Source organism: Theropithecus gelada, chromosome 3, assembly GCF_003255815.1.
Source record: "Theropithecus gelada isolate Dixy chromosome 3, Tgel_1.0, whole genome shotgun sequence".
Lineage (NCBI taxonomy): Eukaryota > Metazoa > Chordata > Mammalia > Primates > Cercopithecidae > Theropithecus > Theropithecus gelada.
The window spans coordinates 156,599,525-156,619,267 of record NC_037670.1 but is presented as its reverse complement, the minus strand read 5'-3'; the positions used below and the strand labels follow the sequence as shown (position 1 = coordinate 156,619,267).

The following is a 19,743-nucleotide window of genomic DNA, read 5'->3' as shown; positions in this document are numbered from 1 at the left end:
AGCGGCCCAGCTCTGTCTCAGGCCACCAGGGCTTTCCAAGAGGGGATTCTGGCCCACAAATAACTTTTCCTCTAGCTACCACCCACCCCAAGTTCTTTCTTCGTGTCCCCTTTTGAGCTTCTCTCTTCTGTATTGTCATTCTTTCCATGCTGGCTGGTGCAACAATAAGGAAAATGCAAAACAGCATTAAATAGTTGCTAAATCATCTGCAACAAACAAGAAAGTCTTCAAGGAGAAGGCCGTTGCTGGCCCACGGAAGTCTGTAATATCTTAATATCATGTTCTGTGCTTCCATTGTGCACCCTTAGAATGGGCATAAATCTTAGGGGATCTAGTCATTGGTGGCAGACTGTGTTTAGGTCCCAGTTGTGTGCTGTTTTCTTATGAAGATGACAAAACTCGCTCCTGAATAAGAGGAGGTGAGGTGTTTCCAGTTGGTGGTGAGCTCTGTTAAGCTGCATCTGTCCCTGCTCCCAGCCCCCCATGCCCTCTTGTCTATTTTGACACCAGTGATTGGTCTCCTTTCCCTCATCCTGCCCTGGTCACCAGTTCCTGGGTGACTTGGGACTGTTGCCAAAGCTGCTGTGTCCCCACACCCAGCTCCCTCTTGCCCGGTGTGCCCCCAGGCCCGTGTCGGTGGCATGGAGTACTCCCCGGGGATGGTGTACATCGCCCCAGACAGCCCGCTCAGCCTGCCCGCCATCGTCAGCATCGCGGTGGCTGGTGGCCTCCTGATCATCTTCATCGTGGCCGTGCTCATCGCCTATAAACGCAAGTCCCGCGAAAGTGACCTCACACTGAAGCGGCTGCAGATGCAGATGGACAACCTGGAGTCCCGTGTGGCCCTGGAGTGCAAGGAAGGTACTGAGTGGCCCTGTGCTGGAGGCCGTGTGTGTGTGTGTGCACATCTGTGTATGTGTATGTATATGTTTCATATACAAATAAGCAGGCTGGGCAGCAGTGGGCAGTGCTAGAGGCTAGCGGTGTGTGTGTCTGTGTGAATGTGTGTGTGCATGTGTCTGTGTGTGCACCTCTGTGTGTGTATGTATGTTTCATATACGAGCGAGCAGACTGGGCTGCAGTGAGCAGTGCTAGAGGCCGTGTATGTGTCTGTGTGCATGTGTGTGTGTGCACATCTGTGTATGTGTGTGGATATGTTTCATATACAAGCAAGCAGGCCAGGCAGCAGTGGGCAGTGCTGGAGGCTGTGTGTGTGTGTGTGTGCATGTGTGTATGTATATGTATGTGTTTCATTTACAAGCAAGCAGGCCAGGCAGCTGTGAGCAGTGCTGGAGGCTGTGTGTGTGTGTGTGTGTGTGTATACATGTGTTTCATTTACAAGCAAGCAGGCCAGGCAGCTGTGGGCAATGCTGGAGGCTGTGCATGCTACCTGCAAAGCCTCTCACTCTATAGTTCCTATACCTGCATCCCAGACCACACCCATACCCAAGCAGGCCCTATCCTGGCAACACCAGAGAGGCCAAGGTCTCCTTGCCCTCTCCTTGAAGGTGTCAGATTAGGATCATTCTCCACCCCACTAGAGCAGCCTCCAGACCTGGAATCCTGGCTGAGTGGGTTTTGCACTCTACTCAAGGGGAGATCTGGGGGTGTCTTAACATGACGCATTTCAGCAATCTTCAGCTTTCTTCCTCTAGCAGGAAGGTAAGGCTGTAGGGCTGATCTGTGATTTAGAAGGAAGGGTGCTTCACAGCTTGTATTAAAAAAATTACAAACACCACCATAAAGTGAAATCAGCTGCACTAAATCCAAGAAGGAAATTTAGGAGTCAGACTCTTGTAACCCCCAGGATATCATTTTGTGACTCATCCTGGGAGGATCTGAGCTGGTTCTTTGCTGTAGATTTATAAATGGAGTAAATCTGGCCCCGTACGTGGGGCTCTCACTTCACACCGATTCCCACCAGGGCAGCCACAGCTCTTTTTGATGGGGAAGTGGATCCATTCCATCCCCTCTCTACATCCTTCAGCTGTCAACACAGCATCCGTCTTGTGGGACCGTTAATTACTGCCTTTTATTATATTTACGCTGCTTAATTTTTTTCTCCGCAATGTACTCTTTCCTCTAATTAGGTGTAGTGATTAGAATCTCTTTTATGTGTGGCAGGCACGCTGCTTTGAATGTTGGAGGCGCTTGGTGACTTAAAGGAAAGCTGCAGACTGATAAAAAGCCAACCCTCCCTTCTCCCTGTGGGCTGAGCACCCCAACTGGGAGGGGGCAGCCGAGGGGAGCTCCTGCCCAGGATTGTCAGCTGAGGCCCCAGGAGGAAACCTTGGCTTCAGACTTTAGGGGCGAGCTATGCTGTGCACGTAGGAAGAGGGGGCCTTACAGCAAAGGACTTGTCAGACTAGCCACGGAAACACTTTGCAGGGTGGCCAGAGCCGGCTGCGGAACGGTTACAGGGCTGCACTGGTCCAAGCCAAGGGGTCTCCTTGAAGACTTCACAGCCAGCCAGGACGTCCTCTACACAAACTCAGAAGACACCCAGCTGGGCCCTTCATGGGCCTGAGCTTCTGATATATAAACATACCCATGTATTTGCAAACACTCCTACACATGCCCACACACACTGACATACACTTATGGATTAACACATACACTCACATGCCCACATGCACGCACACTCACATACACTCACTTGTGCACTCACATACATGCCCACACACACTGACATGCTCACACACTCATGCTTTCACATACATACACTCACTGACATATACTCCTGTGCTCACACGCTCATGTACTCACATTCATACACACTGACATATACTCACGCACGCTTGCACACTCACACACACATTCATGCACTCAACTCACATGCATGCACACACTGACATGCCCACATACTCATGCACTCACATTCACAAGTGCTTGCGCACATAGACTCATGCACTCACACATGCATACACACATACACTCACACTCATGCACTCACATGCATACTTGCATACACACCAACACACACATATGCACTCACACTGACATGCATGCACACTCATGCAGTCACACACACATACACACTGAGACACACGCAGGTACTCACATTCACACACATACACATTCATGGACATACATTCATTCACACCCATGCACTCACCTTCACACATGCGTACACACTCACTGACATTCACACTCACACATGCCTACACACTCACTGACATATACACCCTCATGCACTCATGCTCGCACACTGTCACACTCACACACTCACACTCCCTGACATACACACTCAGATAAGTGCCCACATACCCACACCTATGCTCATGCACATGTTCCCATGCTCTCCTATAAGCATACACACCCATGTTCCTCACTCAGGACATACATGAGTGTTCCCCAGGGGTTTTGGTGACAGCACATGCCAAAAACATGCACACACATTGGTGCAGGCTCCACTTGGATACATTTGGGTTCTCTACTGTCGAAGTCAGGCTACATATCAGGAACCCCTGTGTCTGTGTGGCCAGTGCAGAGGTGCAGGGGTGCAGGGAAAGAGGAGCAGCAGGAGAGGTTGCAGAGGCCTCTCCAGGTGGCATCCTCTTGGCTTTCTCAAACAAGCAGTCTTGGTATTCTCCTGGCACAGAAAGCCAAAATTTGAGGGCCTGAAGTCTGCTCTGCAGTGTGGAGCTCTACCCAACTCATGGGCAAGGGCGAGACTGGGGTCCCTGTAGACAGTTCCTAGAGTGGCTGTGTTGTGTTTCTGTAATTATCACGGCTCACTGAGCGCTTGGCTTGCTTTTTGAGGCTCTAGAGCCACATTGGGCTTGTTCATCCCTTCTGAGTTCACAAAATATTTTCTCCCTATTTTTGAGATTATGTAAATAGAAAGGAATATTTTTTAGTAGTCAATGCCCACTGGCTGTTCTTTGCCAGCATGTGTTAATCCGTCCTGGTTGTCCATGTGCATGCATGCACACATATGTGTGTGTGCACACACCAAAGAGAAAGCCAGAGCAGGGAAGGGCTGGGTGCCTCACCCCTGAGTACCCCTGTGGCAGAGGGTGGCCCTGGGGGAGGATGTTCTCAGAACGAAGTATGGTGACAGCTTTGGCGCTGTGTAACAGCCTCAGGCTGTACTGCATGCTCACTTTCCTGGAGGGTCTTGCCACTGTGTTCATCTGGAGACCTAAGCTGCCACCACACACAGCAGTGCCCATATGCAGGTCATAATTCACCATCAAGTAGCATCACCTTGAGGAAGGAAGGGCAGAGAAATACCTTGCCTATTTATACAGAAGGACTATTTGAGTGTGGCTGAGCCTCCATCTCTGCCCCATTTGGAGGTTTGATGGCTCTCATGAGCTGCATGGTCCAGACTTGTGTCTTTAAACTTGTTTTCCTTTATCAGAAGTTGTTCTTGTCATCTTATAAGGAAATCTATTATAAAACCCAGCATCAGGAATGGACAGTTACTCATGGTACCTCTCCCTTCTCTTACTCATCCCTCTACATCCCCCTCCCCAGCATATTTTGCAAACCAAAGCCCTTCATCTTCAGATGGGGAGTCTCTCCTGGCCCAGCAGTAGCACAGATCTGTGGACAGCCTCACCCACCATCCCCCATCACTCACGCTTTGGAAAGGTTTTAGCCCCAATGCAAGGTTTCTTGCACTACATCTTTCTCCCATGCTAATGCAGTTCATCCCAATCCCAGCTAAGTAAACAGCATCTCCAGTTATTCCTGCCCATCGTGGTCCATTGCTCATGTCTCCTAGGGGCTTAGGTAAGGGTTCTGAGCATTCTGAGATGGAGGTGACTCCTGGGGCCTCCCTATCCAGCCATCTCACAGGCTTCTCTTCGTGCCAGCCTTTGCCGAGCTCCAGACGGACATCCATGAGCTGACCAGTGACCTGGATGGAGCCGGGATTCCCTTCCTGGACTACAGAACCTATACCATGCGGGTGCTGTTCCCAGGAATTGAAGACCACCCTGTCCTCCGGGACCTCGAGGTGAGAAGCAGTGCTCCATCCTGGCGTTAGAGCAGGGGAGTGTGTTGGTGATCTTCAAGTCCAGCCCCTCTTTCAGAGGTGAGAAAGCTAAGGCCAGGGAGAGGACACAACTTGCTCAAGGTCCCCCAGCTTGTCAGCATCAGCCCATCCCTCTGGAAGAGGTGGGGCCAAGCCAGGGAACCTTGGAACAGAGATGTGAGTAGGGCTTCGGATCTTAGAGGGTCATGGAGCCCTTTCAGAATTGAATGGAAGTAGTTGATGTCCCTCTCCCCAGAAAAAACTACATATGCACAGAAACAAGAAACATGGCAAGTACATTGGGGAACCTCAGGGACCTTTGGTTAAGGGTCCATGAAGTAGGGCATTTGACTCACATACTTGGTACTCAATATATAAGGGATTTACCACTTAGTGCTTAATTGGAAAAGGTAAACGATGTGTTGGGAAGCGGGGTGGAAATGTGAATGAGAAATCATAACCCTCTCTTCTACCAGCAGGGACCTCATCTTTTGAACACTTTATCCTGCTTACTGTCTAGCATGGTATCTGGCTTATGTGTCTATTCATATTATACTTTGTTCTGAAAGGGCTTTGGAATGGCTTACAGAGAGAAATACCAGAGAAAAGTGAAAAATATAAATGAGAAAAGACCAGGACAGAATAATAATCCTAAGGAGTAATCACTATGAACTGACTGTTACTAACATCTTAGCCCAGTTTAAGCACTTTGCATGCATTCATTCATTTCACCTCCCAAGAAGCCTCTGCAGTAAGTAAGGCCATTATACAGGTGACAAAACTAAGGGGCCAGAGTTCAGTGGTTGCCTGGGACCACAGAGCTGGTGGGGGCCGAAGGGAGATTTGAGCTCAGGCATTTAGATGTCAGTGTCTTCCCTCCCAACAACAGGCCTCTGTGCCGGACTTCTGGGGAGCTATGTCAGTGACCTGCCTTACAGCTGTGGATGGATCAAAAATCTACAGCCAAAGCAACAATGCAAACTAAGATTAATTCCAAGGTTTACATTGTCCATAAAATAAAAACAGACCCATCACTCAGGAGCTGTGTGGGTTTGCAGGTACCGACACCCGAGGGAATGTCTAAGCGGGCTCTCCAAGGGAATGTAGTAGGTTGTGTACCTCTGCAGCAAATGTGAGAAGTCCAGAGGGGCATTTGTGGCACACACATTTCTCCATACTTGCTTGTTGCATGAAGCATGCGCTTGTGTGTGTTTCTATATTGAGGACATGAGCTTTTCTTTCTGGAGGAGGCTCCCTTTGGCTCCTCAACTGATAGACACCAAGAGACACTTTCAGAAGTTGGAGGTGACGGTCTCTATGTCCTCACTGTCAAGGTACCTTTTCTCTCTGTCTATAGGTATGTATGTGTACATGCATGTATACATGTATCCCGTGCATAAATAAAAACATAACGTGTATCCTGATACTTTTATCCATCCATTTCCTTCGTCTTGCTCCTGGTCTTTGCTCCTCCCCCAGTCCCACTCATTTTTCCCTTCCTTTTATTTTTCTCCAGCCTCACCTTTGTTTGCTTCAAATTACCAGGATTCTCTTAGGGCCCTGGAGAGTATGCAAATTCCTGTTTAAAGTGAGACATGAGAGGGACAAGAAGATAAGACCATTGTGTGCACACGTGTATGTGTGATTGGATGTGTAGACTGTGCATGTACCTTATTTATCTTTGTAGTTCTAAATTCCAGCAGAGTGGAGTGCCTGGCACATAGTGGGCATGTGGGAAGTGGTAAATGATTGAATAAATGAGTATCTGTGTGTTTGGCTGAGTTAAGGTGGAAATGGGGTTGTAGGAAAGGAAATTATGTCTGAACATTCCCATACTACTCTGTGGATGGGATGGAATAATCTAAATAAGAATGCAGCGAGGACGAGTATATAAAGTTATTCTCCTTTCTTCATGAGTTCAGAATTCCAAATCTAAGTAGGTTTCCTTTAAAGATGTAACTTTTAAGTTGGATTTTCCGGAACTTTTACTGACCTGCATTAGCCTGGAGCTATGTGAGATCCAGCCTTCTATGGGAAATTGAGGGACTGTGTGTGGATCACTGTTTTCTTATTTGTTTTTTTTCCAACCCCTTCTTGCCCCTGAAGTAGTTTCTCCCCCTTGGTGTTCTGAGTATGGAAACAAGTCATTGATTAATCCAAACCAGTATTTCCCAACCCTTTCAGCCACTGGGGTTCCTGCTCACCTCTGGAAGTGTGAAGAAGGAGGTGTCCTCTTGCTTCAGGCTGTCCTGGAGGGGAGGTCACCCAGCCCCCTCACGTAGGGCTCTCTGGGTTAAATCCAGGCCTTCAAGAAAGGTGCTTCCCAGGCACTAGTCATGTAGCAACCCTTTAAAATACAGAGCAATCTTCCACTCCCAATTTCAACCTATCATTGGCTCCTAACTCTAACCTATTGGGTTACAATTAAAATTTACTATCCAGTTTTATACTCACAGACTTCAACTAAATTAGAGAACCATCTGGTGAATAAAGAAAGTCTTGTTTCAGAGTAGCATTTGCTTGGGCTGGGGAGGGTGGCAGGCAACAGTGAGGAACTGTTTTGGATACTCCTTACAAAGACACTTCACTTCCATCTCCTTCCTTCATAAAGTGGGGAGAAAATTCCTACCTCCCACACCCCAAAACACTGTCCTGATGCACTAGATGTCTGGGAAACTCTTGGAGGAAAGGGATCCCTGGAAGGCAGTCCAGGGAGTCTGAAAGGCAGGTAATAAAACTGTCCCCGTTTAAGTGTGCATGGAGCATGCCAAGCACTTTACATACATTATCTTATTTAATGTTCATAAAACATTATGACATAGACACTCATATTCTCATTTTACAGGAGAGGCAATAGAGCCCAGAGGTGATGGAGTTTTCCTCCACCTACGAGTCACTGTGGTCTCTCTGCTTCTAAAACCCATGCTGCTGAATAGGATGCTATTTCGCTGTAGGTGGCTTTGCTAAAATCTTCCTTCCCAGGAACCTGGACCTCTTCCCAGGAGGCATGTGCATTTTGCACACAGAGAAAGGGCAGCCTCGCAAGAAGCCCAGAGTGTATCCTCACACCAAGTGTGCTATCTGGCCAACCCATGTCCTCTTCCACCTCTCTAAATGCCATAGTGCTAAACCTTCTGGTGACTGCCCTCCCTTAGCCAGCCAGTCTGAGCTGGTGGGAGGCCCTGCACAGGAAGGCTTTAGAGAGACGTCCGAGTTGGCTTTCAGACAGCTCTCAAGCCCAGGGGTAGGGCTAGACATGGTGAAAGATGGGGAGGACAAACGGGCACTTGGGAGCCAAACAAGTTTGGGTTTCGTAATCCAACTCTGCCTGTTATGAGATAGGCTGCCTTGGAATAGCTGCAATAGCTTCTCTGAGAGATTGTTCGCTCAATTTTGCAAGATCATTAGAAAAATTCATTGAAACAATGTGTGTAATGTGCCAGGCACTGTGCATTGCACATGGTGGGTGCTCAAGTAATGACATTATCTACTATTATTAGAACAAGTCGTAGAACTGCTCTTCTGAATAATTTGAAGGACAGCGGCATGTATGTGACGGGGATGGTCACAGAGTTGGAAGACAGATAAATGGGGCAATGGAGGCTTGGGCTAATGGCAAGGTAAGGCTGTCCTTCCCTCATCAGCCCCCAGTGGAGGGGAGAACTGGGGGAGGCGGGCATGAAGAAAGCAGAGGCTAGTCCCACCTCCGGAGGTGAGGGGTTCGCCAGCAGGGGCTGTGGCCTGCTGTAGCCTGCTTGTCTCTGGCTGTTCCCATCTGTCTCCTGAGAACCGGCCCTCCAACGACCAGCACCACAGTGAGAGAAATGAAAATGGACCTGATTTGGAAACACACACGTTTCCTATAGCTTCCAGATCCATAGGAGCTACTGATACCCGGCAAGTTGGAGGTTTCAATGAGAGCCCGTCTGTGCAGGGTACAGGGCTGGCTCGCAGAGTTCCCACTGTGGAAGGGACCTCAGGACTCACTGGGGCTGGCCTCCTGGTTGAAATTCTCAGGACAGGGCCTGGGTCTGACTGAACCTGGCCTCCTGCCAGTGCCTTGCCCTGAGCCTGGAACACAGGGAATTGGTAATGAGGATCATGAATGTTCTGCCACCCTGTGACTTTGGTTAAACAAGGCTTTCTCTGGCCATCTCCATTTTTCCCAATTTAAAACCTCAAGAGTAGAGCAGGAGAATGTACCTGCTCTTTAGGAGCTGGGCTGTGCATCAGCTTTTCATACACTCTCTCCTTTCAATTCATATCATGGTCCCTGGAGATGGCGGAACGAGGGGCCAAGTGCCTGGATTCATGACCTCCCTCCACCCTTCTCTGTCTTGGGGCTTTGTGAAGCTCCTTAGCCTCACAGGGTCCCTCATAGGGATTATAACAAACCTACCTTTTTGGTGCTGTGTGCATTAAGTGGGTCAGTATTTCTAAAGTACATAGAATAGTAGTGTGGAGTTAGATCTATATCAATATTAGCTATCATTATGTTCATTTTGCTGGTGAAGAAACTGAGTCACTAAGGGCCCTAGGAAATGACTGTGACAGAATTAAACCCAAGTGTGATGGACTCTGAAACCAGGCTCGTTACTGCTGTATACATGACACTCTTTCTCAAAGAACTGGAGTATCCAACCCCTCGGGGAGACAGTGAGTATCCACCCCCTCGGGGAGACAGAGCCCTCAAGGTGTGGCTCCGAAGGCACCTCCCCACACCATCCCTCCCACTCCCTGCCTCCTCCAGCGCCCCACTTCAGGAGACACACCCTGCAGTGTTCTCAGAAGGTCCCCCTTGGGGGCAGATCCTATAGCTGACTTTTTAAGTAAGTTTTTTGGTTTAACAGAAGCATGCATACAAATCATGCACAAATTGTCAGCATGCAGCTCAATGACTTTTCCCCAAGTGAACATGCCCATCAAGCCAGCACCAAGCAGAACATGGTCAGTCCCCCAGGAGTCCCAGGGTGCCCCCTTTTAGTTACAGCCACCCACTAGAGCAGCCATTTATCTACAGCCATTGATTAATTTTATCTGCTTTTTAAATCTTTCTTTAAATGGTATTCTATGAAGACTATGCCCTCTTTAGCATCTGGCTTTTTTCATCCAGTACATTTGCAGGACCCATCCTGTTATTGTGTGTGGCCATAGGTCATTCATTCTTGTTGCTGTGTGGTATCCATTAGGTAGAATACACCACAGTTCTTCCACCTGTTCTCTTGTTGCTGGACATCTGAGTATTTCCAGTTTGGAGCTATTACTGACAGGATTGCAATGCACACCCTTGGACATCTCAGAGGTGGATCTTCCGTACTTACCTGAGTTGTTGACTCATGTTTGCTGAGTGAATGGCACACCCTTGCAGGGATCTCCCAATGAACAGACAATGGAGGCAGGAAAATAAGACCGTCTTCTTCCTCTTCCCCTAGATAGAGCAGGGTCTTAGAAAGAGTCCCTAAGAAAACAGCAAATGCTAGAGTTAGAAAGTTCTTTAGAGATGGTTGGGCTCAATCTTCCCTTTTGATCATGTGGATAAACTTAGGCCCCCAGAAAAGGAAAGAGACTTACCCAGTGTTACCCAGCAAGGTGGTATCAGAATCCACGTGGAACCCAGATGTCCTGACTCTGAGGCCACTGGTGTGTCAACAGCACCCCTAGGGCTGAAGAGGGGTGGGCATTAGGTTAGTCCCAGGCTTAGGGCTGGGGATTCTCAGGGTGTAAACCATGACAGCCCTGGGCACCTGGAATTCCCCACAGGGACTGTGAGGTGCTTTGCCATGGCACAGGGGCCCTCATCAACTCTGCGTCACCGTCAGGGAAGAGCTCTGGAGTCTGGCAGAAGTGAGTGCCATCCCAGCCCCGCCATTTACTAACCATGTGATGCTCTCCTCTCTGTGCTTCAATTGATTCGTCTCTAAACTAGAGGCTGCAATCGAGGTTAATCAGATACTTAACTCAGTGCTAAGGGCTTCACAGCATTAGCCAGGTGAACTGTGGCTTAATTGGTGGGTGAGAGGGTCATGGGTATGGGCACAGCCGTCCCATGGGGAGGTCACTGAGCTCCCCACCCTACCAATGGCATCACGACTCCTAGGTCTCTCTGCAGGTCCCAGGCTACCGGCAGGAGCGTGTGGAGAAAGGCCTGAAGCTCTTCGCGCAGCTCATCAACAACAAGGTGTTCCTGCTGTCCTTCATCCGCACGCTCGAGTCCCAGCGTAGCTTCTCCATGCGCGACCGTGGCAATGTGGCCTCGCTCATCATGACCGTGCTGCAGAGCAAGCTGGAGTACGCCACTGATGTGCTGAAGCAGCTGCTGGCCGACCTCATAGACAAGAACCTGGAGAGCAAGAACCACCCCAAGCTGCTGCTCAGGAGGTGAGGGTGCAGTCTGCGGCACCCTGCTCCAGCCCAGTCATGCACCTGGCTCACCGTGCCTTGCAGGGAGACTGGGGTAGAGCTCCTAGGAGAGCAGTCACGTTCCTAAGTTCAAGGCACTAACTAGCCCAGAGCCAGGGCTACATTGCAGGCCCGCTGAGAAGAATCTGTCCACTGTCCTCAGGAGTCAAGGGTGCATGGACTTGTTGGCTCACCCTCTTGTTCTCTTGCCCCTATGTCAAATCTCCATTTTTGCTTCTCTGCCCTTCTACTTAATCTTGACCCTGTCTACTGCAATCTCCTCTCATGGAATCTTCAGAGGTCACTTAGACCATCCTCTGGCCTTATCTAAGTCCAAAGTTGGATTAGGAGAGAAGACCTGTGGCCTCATGCCATCAGGTGGCAGGGGGCAGCATCGGGAGCATGCTGGAGCTTGTTAGAAAAGCAGAATCACAGACCAGGTACAGTGGCTCATGCCTGTGATCCCAACAATTTGGGAGACCAAGGCAGGAGGATCTCTTGAGGCCAGGAGTTCAAGACTGGCCTGGACAACATAGCAGGCAACATAGACCTCATCTCTACAAAAATAAAAATATAAAAATTAGCCATGCATGGTGGTGCACACCTGTAAATTTCCAGCTATTCTGGAGGCTAGGACAGGAGGATCTTTTAAGCCCTGGAGTTTGAGGCTGCAGTGAGCCATGATCTCACGACTGCACTCCAGCCTGGGCAACAGAGCAAGACCCTGTTTCTAAATAAATAAATAAATAAATAAATAAGTGTAGAATTTCAGGCCCTCCCAGACCCACTGAATCAGAATCTGCATTTTAACGAGGAACCCAGGTTATCCCAATCCATATTAAAGTTTGAGAAGCACTGAAGGGAAGTCCTTTGGTGATGTCTCACTCAGTGCAGCCCAGCGAGTGTTTCCTGGCACCTGCTATAGGCTCTAAATGGGACCAGAGTCCACCACTCAACACCCTGGAGGCCTCAGACTTGATACTGTTGAAACCTTAAAGGTCCTATGTAAAGACATAACCTTATCCTGTGACTTTGGCCTTATAGGAACTAGAGACTGTCTCACTCTATCAGTGCTTCTGTTTGAACTTTCTGTGTACCCTACGACCATTTCTCCTCTAGGCCGTTATTCCAATACCTTTGGCCTTGGCATATCTGAAGTTAGAAAACTCCCACATCATGTCATTTTGTCTAGCCCTCTGCCTAGACCACTCATGTGCTCTCTGCCTGTCCCTCAGACTTCCATCTTTGGTCTCTGGGTCTAAGGCTAGGCTTCAGTGGTTCCCACTTGGTCCAGCAGATAGATTTGGCTTTCAGAAGTGTTTACTTCAGGCTTTTTCCTGGAGCAGTGGGCATTTGCCTGCACAGCTGCAAAAGTCTGCTGCATATAAGAGCCAGCAGACAGCTTTGGAAACAGCAAGGTAGATCATTTTGATTTTTGTTTTACTTTCACCACGCAGCCACCCACTGGCATAATTCTAGGGTTGCCACTGCCTGCCAGAGCTCCCACCGACAACTTCCCGGCGTGGTCTCACTCTGCCTCTGTGTCTCCCCACCCTTGTTTTCCATTCCTGTTCTCCTGGATGCTCTTGCTTCCTTCTGCTCTCCTTTCCTTTTCTTCTTCTTGCCCCTGGCTGCCTACCTCCTTTCAATATTCCTCCTTCTTTTCTCTTCCCAGCTTCATTTTGTGCTGGCAGCCTCCCAACTACCTTGGGATTTTAGTTATTAGCATTTTCTGGCAACTGCAACTTTAAACTATCCAGACATACCTGGATGGGCTAGTTTCTCTCTGGAACTGGCCACATACTTAGTGCAAGTTTGAACATAATTTGTTTTCTCTAAATGGATGCAACCAAGAATGTCCTTGGGCTTACTGACTGCTTCTGCATCTTCACTTCCAAAGTAAAAGAGTAGATGGGCTTGTGTTGTAGCATGAAAGACACAAGTTAGACTCAAGAATGAACTTTCTGTCATTGCAAATGAAACTGTAAAAGGGCTCCCAAGGGAAGTTCCAAAGGATGTGGAAGCTTTTGCCATAGGACAGTTTTTTGTTTGTTTGTTTGTTTTTGAGACAGAGTCTCACTCTGTCGCCAGGCTGGAGTGCAGTGGCAAGATCTTGGCTCACTGCAACCTCCGCCTCCTGGGTTCAAGCGATTCTCCTGCCACAGCCTCTCAAGTAGCTGGGGCTACAGGCACGTGCCATCATGCCCGGCTAATTTTTGTGTTTTTAGTAGAGATGGGGTTTCACCATGTTGGCCAGGATGGTCTTGATCTCTTGACCTCATGATCTGCCTTGGCCTCCCAAAGTGCTGGGATTACAGGCGTGAGCCACTGCGCCCAACCGCAATAGGACAGTTTTGACACGGCTTGGGATGAGCTGAGTATATGGCTTTATGCTGCTGTGAATGCCAGGAGCCTTTAGCTCAGGCTATAGGCTCAATTTGGCCATCTGGGCCTTCTGACATGGACCCTTCTCCCGCCACCTTTATTCCCATTCCCTGCCAAATTGGTACCTCCCCAGGAATTTGGGATTCTTTTTTTTTTCACCCAAAAGAACACAACTAGCCCGTAAAGTTCTCTAAGTTTATACTATTTAATAGGATAGCTTTGAGCTACATGTGACTATTTAAATCTAAATTAGTTAAAAATAAATACAAGTTCAGGGTCAGTTCCTCAGACATGCTGCCACATTTCAAGTGCTCAGTAGCTTCGTGTGGCTGGTGGCTGCCATATTAGACGGCACAGGTAGAGAAAATTTACATCATCACAGAATGTGCAATTGGTCAGCAGTGCTCTAAGGCACTCCAGCCAAAAACCCTCCCACAGCCTGACGCCCAAAATGTCATCTTCCAGCTTTGTAGGAAAAGCTTGTCTTACCATTATGGGGGCGTCTAGGAGTCCATGAAAGTCTTATATTCATTAGGATCTCAAGATTTGGCCTAAACGCTAGAAGCAGCAAGATCAATGCACAATTCCTCCCCTGCCCTTCCCAGCCTGCGGGCTCTGACCAGCTGCTTCTTTCTTTGTCTTGTTCCGCTGGTTCCCTTGGTGACTGCTGACAGGACTGAGTCGGTGGCTGAGAAGATGCTGACCAATTGGTTCACTTTCCTCCTCTACAAGTTCCTCAAGGTAGGGTTGGATGTGGACGTATTTCTGGCCCTGCCTCGTTCATTCTCTGCAGCCTGACTGGGGATCACTCCACAACCCCCAGTTCTCCCTTACTGGGCCTGGCTCTTATAACCCCACAAGAAATGGAATCCATCCTTATCATGGACTGTCTAGGAAAACAGAGGCCTGCAGTCCATCATAGCTCCAAAGACACAGTCTTCCTGAAGCTAGTTTCCTCCCTCCTGGCGAGGGACAGATGAGCCCTGAGAGGCCCTGCATGGTCCCTAAAGCTGAATCCCCCTTTGAAGCTAAAAACAATTTGCCCATTATTTCTCTGCTTTTCCTCTTCCCTCTCCCAGCCCCAGACTTACTGAGGCTGATAAGGGCCCCGGGCCGGTGCAGAAGCCGCATGTTGCGGCAGATAAGCCAAGGATGCGCCTGGGAGGTGGAAGAGGCTCAGCTTCCAATTATTAACTTATGTTCTAAGGAGTTCGTGCCACCCAGGACTGACCTCTGCCTTTGGATGGAGCCTCTGAGAGAGCGGGGTTTGGCGGGGAGGAGGAGCTGAGAGGAGGGCAGGAGGGGAGGGGAGGGGAGCGGGGGAGGAAGAAAGAGCCCTGGAGAGGCGGCAGTAGGAAAGGAGAAATGGGCAGAATGGGAAAAGACCCTGTGATGCAAAGAGCCAGGAGGAATGCCACCCTGAAGGATGAGGAGTTGGAGAGAAGGAGATTGAAGAGCTGAGTATAAAAGCAGGTGGGGGCAGGTGGAGGGACTTGGCAGGGGATGGAAGCCGCCCTTTGGAGAAGTAGGAACTCGGGGGTGCACTCCAATGTTCCAGGAGCTGCTCCCAATGAGGTTCTTCTCACCTCCAGGAGTGTGCCGGGGAGCCCCTCTTCTCTCTGTTCTGTGCCATCAAGCAGCAGATGGAGAAGGGCCCCATCGACGCCATCACGGGTGAGGCCCGCTACTCCTTGAGCGAGGACAAGCTCATCCGCCAGCAGATTGACTACAAAACCCTGGTGAGCCCACCCATCTGTTTCCCCTGGGGCTTTGACAGGTGGGCTTCGGTCCTGGGTAGCCCTGCTCAGCAGAGGGGATGACAGAAAGGCTGAATGGTCACCTCTCCAGGTGTGTCTGCTGTATGGGCCCAGCCAGGTGCTCCCCCTGTGTCTATCACCCCAGACTTCCACTGTTGTGTTTCACCAGCGCATTTGGATTTGGGGACCAGTAGCTCAGACACATTTGAGTGACACTTCAGCCAATGAACTGGGGGTTTCTAGCTACACCAGTTATAGGGTCATAGCCCTTGACCCAGGTGAACTCCTCTTCTGTCCTCCCAGCTTAGAGTCAATGCTTTACAGAAGAGGTCCGTGCAGGCAGACAGCGGGGGACAGAGAGGAAAGGAAGTTAGAAAGAGTTCCTCATAGTTCTTAAGCCCACATTGCCTTCTGCTCTAAGTTCAAATACAACTGTGACCCGAGCTGTATAATGCAAAGCCAAGGGGGCGTGGTGGTGCAAGGCGTTTGCCGAAGGAACATAGGGATCCCCTCCGTTAAGGTCAGGCTCCCTCACCTGACAAAAACAGCTACGCTAGGAGGCACCAAGGTTTAGCATTCAAGAGCATGGCCTTTGGGATCAGACAGACCTGTATTTGAGCCCTGACTCTGCCTTCGACCAACAGGGTAAATCGGGATAGGTCCCTAATCTCTCTGAGTTTGGGTGTCTTTATCGGAAAAAATGAGAACACCAACAGAACCGACTAAAGTGGGGATAATCCTAGTTGTTCAGAGTGAAGTTGTGCAGGGGATCCAATGGGACAAGATGAGCAGGTGGTGAAGCCCATGTCATACTCATGCCCTAGTGCTTGGTCACACAGGCCCCGCCTGCCTCTCCCCACTGTGACCGTGCGTCCACTCGCTGCTCACTGTCTTTTCAAACCCAGGGAGCTCACTCTCAGGATTTTTTGGAGATCATTGTGATCTCCAGCCAGCCCTTTCTCTCTGAGAAAGAGAGGACGTGGAAGGAGGGAGTATGAAAAGATAAAAGCTGAGTGTTGAGGGTGATATGCAAGTGGCACCCAAGAATGGAAGGAAAAGAGACAGAAGGGAATGATGAGGACGGGGAACAGACGGAAGTTCAAATGCAGAGGGAGCCACAGCAGGCCGGGGCGTGGTAGGACTGGAAGGGAGTGTGATTCCCGGACAACCCCTCCAACTGCTGTGAGTTGAGGGCAAATTCCAGACCCTGTGGCCAGCTGGGGAGACAGTTCCCACCTCTGAACAAAGCCATCCCTGCTGGCTGGGAAGACGGCGACCGTGATCCACCTATCCCACTCTCATTTTCCAAAAGCCCCGGGAATCCCAGTAGACGTCGGAACAGATTTGTGGGGATTGGCTTCCTTATGAAGATTCAAAGGAGCAGCCTGCGAGCGAGGCCCCTGCTTCCTGGCAGTTACCATCTGCTTGGAAGGAGAGAGAGAGAGGCTCCGATTAAAACGGAAAAGGGGGGAAAAACCCTTCCAGAAATAGAGACCTGAATGGATTTCTTAATGAGATAGAACTACTGCGTAAATGTCTTCCACCCTGTCTTCCCCGTTCCACTCCCTTTCTTTCCTGTCTCCTCAGCACCTTCCCAATATTGAATCCAACACAATGAGTTGTAATCATGTTCTGTCCCCAGATTGTAGCATCCTTTGTTCCAGAGGCCACAGTAGTGCTAGTGCACTGAGCTGATTTCAGGTGCCACAACTTAAAGAGAACGTGAGGACATTGGAGTGGTTCAGCGACCAGTATCCATTTAGGTGGGAACACTTGGGGACAGGAGCAGTGAGGAGAGAGGAAAGAAACTGTGGTTTTTTTTGCCTGGAGAAGAAACGGCCACAGGGAGCTTTAATAGCCGCCTTCAGGCCTGGGGAAGGTATTTGCACATGTGCAGGGGAGCAGCCCTTTCAGGGTGTGGGCAGACAGCAAGAAATCGTGCAGGACGGCAGCATACAGGGCGTGCAGACTCCGAAGAGCAGGCCAAATACAAAGATAGGGAGTCCTGGGACTCGGCGGTGGCTGGAGGAGCCCAGAGTGCTATGGGCCTGCTAAGAGTAGCCTTGTCTTGGGCGGGAGAGATAACCACAGAGAGGCTCTAAGAGGCTTGTGGGGAGAGTGAGTGTACCACTTTGCAGTCAAGTATGCCTCCTAAGTGTTTAGTGATTTATTGGATTGATGCTGGAGCTTGGACTGGTGTGGCCAAGGACCCTGCTAGTGGGAGTGCCCCAGTACCAACATCAGCAACGTCTGGATGCTAGAGTGTAAGATGCCTACCTAGGAGCTCACTAGAACACTAGGTGCCCATGTGGAAGCCTGGAGCCAGGCAATGCTAGATGCCTACCTGGTAGCCTGCAAGAGCACTAATTGCCCGCCCAGGAGCCTGCTGGAGCACTAGATGCCCACCTGGGACCCTGCCAGAGTGCTAGGTGCCTGCCCGGGAGCCTGCTGGAGTTCTAGACATGCACCTGGAAGCCTGCTAGAGCACTAGATGCCCACCGGGGAACCTAGGAGCATTAGCTAGTTGCCTGGGAACCTGGAAAAACAGAGAATCTCAGGCCCCATCCCAGACCTCCTAGATCAGAATTTGTATCTCAACAAAGCCCCCAAGTGCTTGTGTGCACATTAGCGTTTGAGAGGCAGTTCCCTGGCAGAGAAATCATGAGGCAGCTTGTTCACAAACTAGCCAAGGAGCATGGGGGAAGGGAACCTGTGGGTGGAGCTCTGGCTTGGCCAGTGGCCGGGGCTCTGCCCTTCTGTGGGGCCACTGCTTCCACTTTAGAACGCCAACCCCTGCCCTGAAGTGCACCATGGAGTTGTTCTCATGAGGCCATGCTGAACTCCTGCAGCAACTAGAAATGCCAGGAGATTACATTTAGGTGGCCGCCTCTGCCTCATGGGTCCCTCAGAGGAGGAAGCCCAGAGCAAACCATGTTGCTGTCTTGGGAAGGCTGAGCTGCCCCACCAGGGCCCATAGGACAGGACAGCAGCGGCTGCCAGAACGGCCCAGGGGTCAGGCTTTTCTCAGCTGTGGAGCAGAAGGAAGGGGCCAGAAGACTCTTAGAAGGAGGGGGGAGCTGGGAGGAGGCACACATGGGATGCTCAGGGCAGAGGTCTCTCCATCATTGTTTTCAGGTTAGGGCATTTTGAGGGTAAGAGTTTGGTTTTATAGATTTCAGGGTTTTTTTTTCTTTCCTTTCTTAATGGAATAAGCATGTTTCCATTGGAGCTCATAGCAGTCTAGTTGCTAATGAAAGGCAGGTGCCCAGAGCCCAGGGTTCTGATTGCCACCACATGGAGCAAGAAGGGGGGTGGAGTGGGAGAGAGACTGGTGTCTGGCTCTGCAAACCAGATAGGACAATTGGGAAATGCTTATGGGGGCACAGAGGGAGTGAAATTTCCAAGAAGAAGAGAGACTCACAGAGGGCTCTTTGGCAGCAGGGCCCGAGGGAGAGTTCGGGAGCCCAGAAGGGGAGGGCCACTTGGCATCAGTACCCCTAGGATGCCCAGCTTCTCTGCCCTGGATCTTGTGCCCTCACTATTTCAGTACCCACAGCACCCACCCCCATTCCCCACCAGTCCACCCAGGAGCCCACACGGTGCCGTCGATTTAGAAAGATCCCACTGTGAGAACAGCAAGAGAAGAAAAGCCTTGTTCTTTTTAAAGGAAAAGCCCGGAACTTTTTCAAGGAAAAAAAAAATAAAAAGGTAGCTTGGTGAAGCAGAGTTTTAACTTTTCCTACTAGTTCCAAAAAGAGAAATGGAAGCCCTGAACTATGCAGTCACTTCTTCCCCCAACACAGGGGTTCAAGTTCAGGGCCAGGAAAGAATCTCAGGTGTCTTGAACCTGCAATCTTTAAAGGGCATCTTTTTGTTTTTAAAGAATACATTAAGTGTCTTATAGATTTGCCAACCTCTAATCAGGCAAATGAAACCTTCACAAAAATCGAAGCTTGTGAAATCTTTGGAGAAAGAAGCCAGATTCCTATTAGTTCTGTGTGTGAGTGTGCATCTGAGAAGGAGTGACAAGAAGGAGACAGACACATATGGATGGGCAGGGGGTTTCAGAGGTGGGCGAGGGTCTGGGTGTGCCGCTGCGACACTGCCTCCTGTGTGCATGTGAGAGAGATAGCACGTGTGCATGGATGCATTGGTGTGTGTTCTGTTGCAAATTTCCCCTCACTGCTTCCACATGCTTGGGCATTGTCCCTTTGAAAA

General features: G+C 49.8%; 1 protein-coding gene across 2 annotated transcripts in view; it reads left to right on the top strand.

The window, feature by feature from the left end:
- Window positions 1-19,743, top strand: part of PLXNA4 (plexin A4) — a 519,820-nt gene that overhangs the window by 463,269 nt on the left and 36,808 nt on the right. For both annotated transcript variants that reach the window (XM_025379046.1, XM_025379047.1), the window contains 5 exons: window positions 627-861; window positions 4,824-4,966; window positions 11,094-11,362; window positions 14,443-14,509; window positions 15,361-15,507. In XM_025379046.1, coding sequence (XP_025234831.1) covers window positions 627-861; window positions 4,824-4,966; window positions 11,094-11,362; window positions 14,443-14,509; window positions 15,361-15,507 — 861 coding nt within the window. The remainder of the gene's footprint in view (window positions 1-626; window positions 862-4,823; window positions 4,967-11,093; window positions 11,363-14,442; window positions 14,510-15,360; window positions 15,508-19,743) is intronic.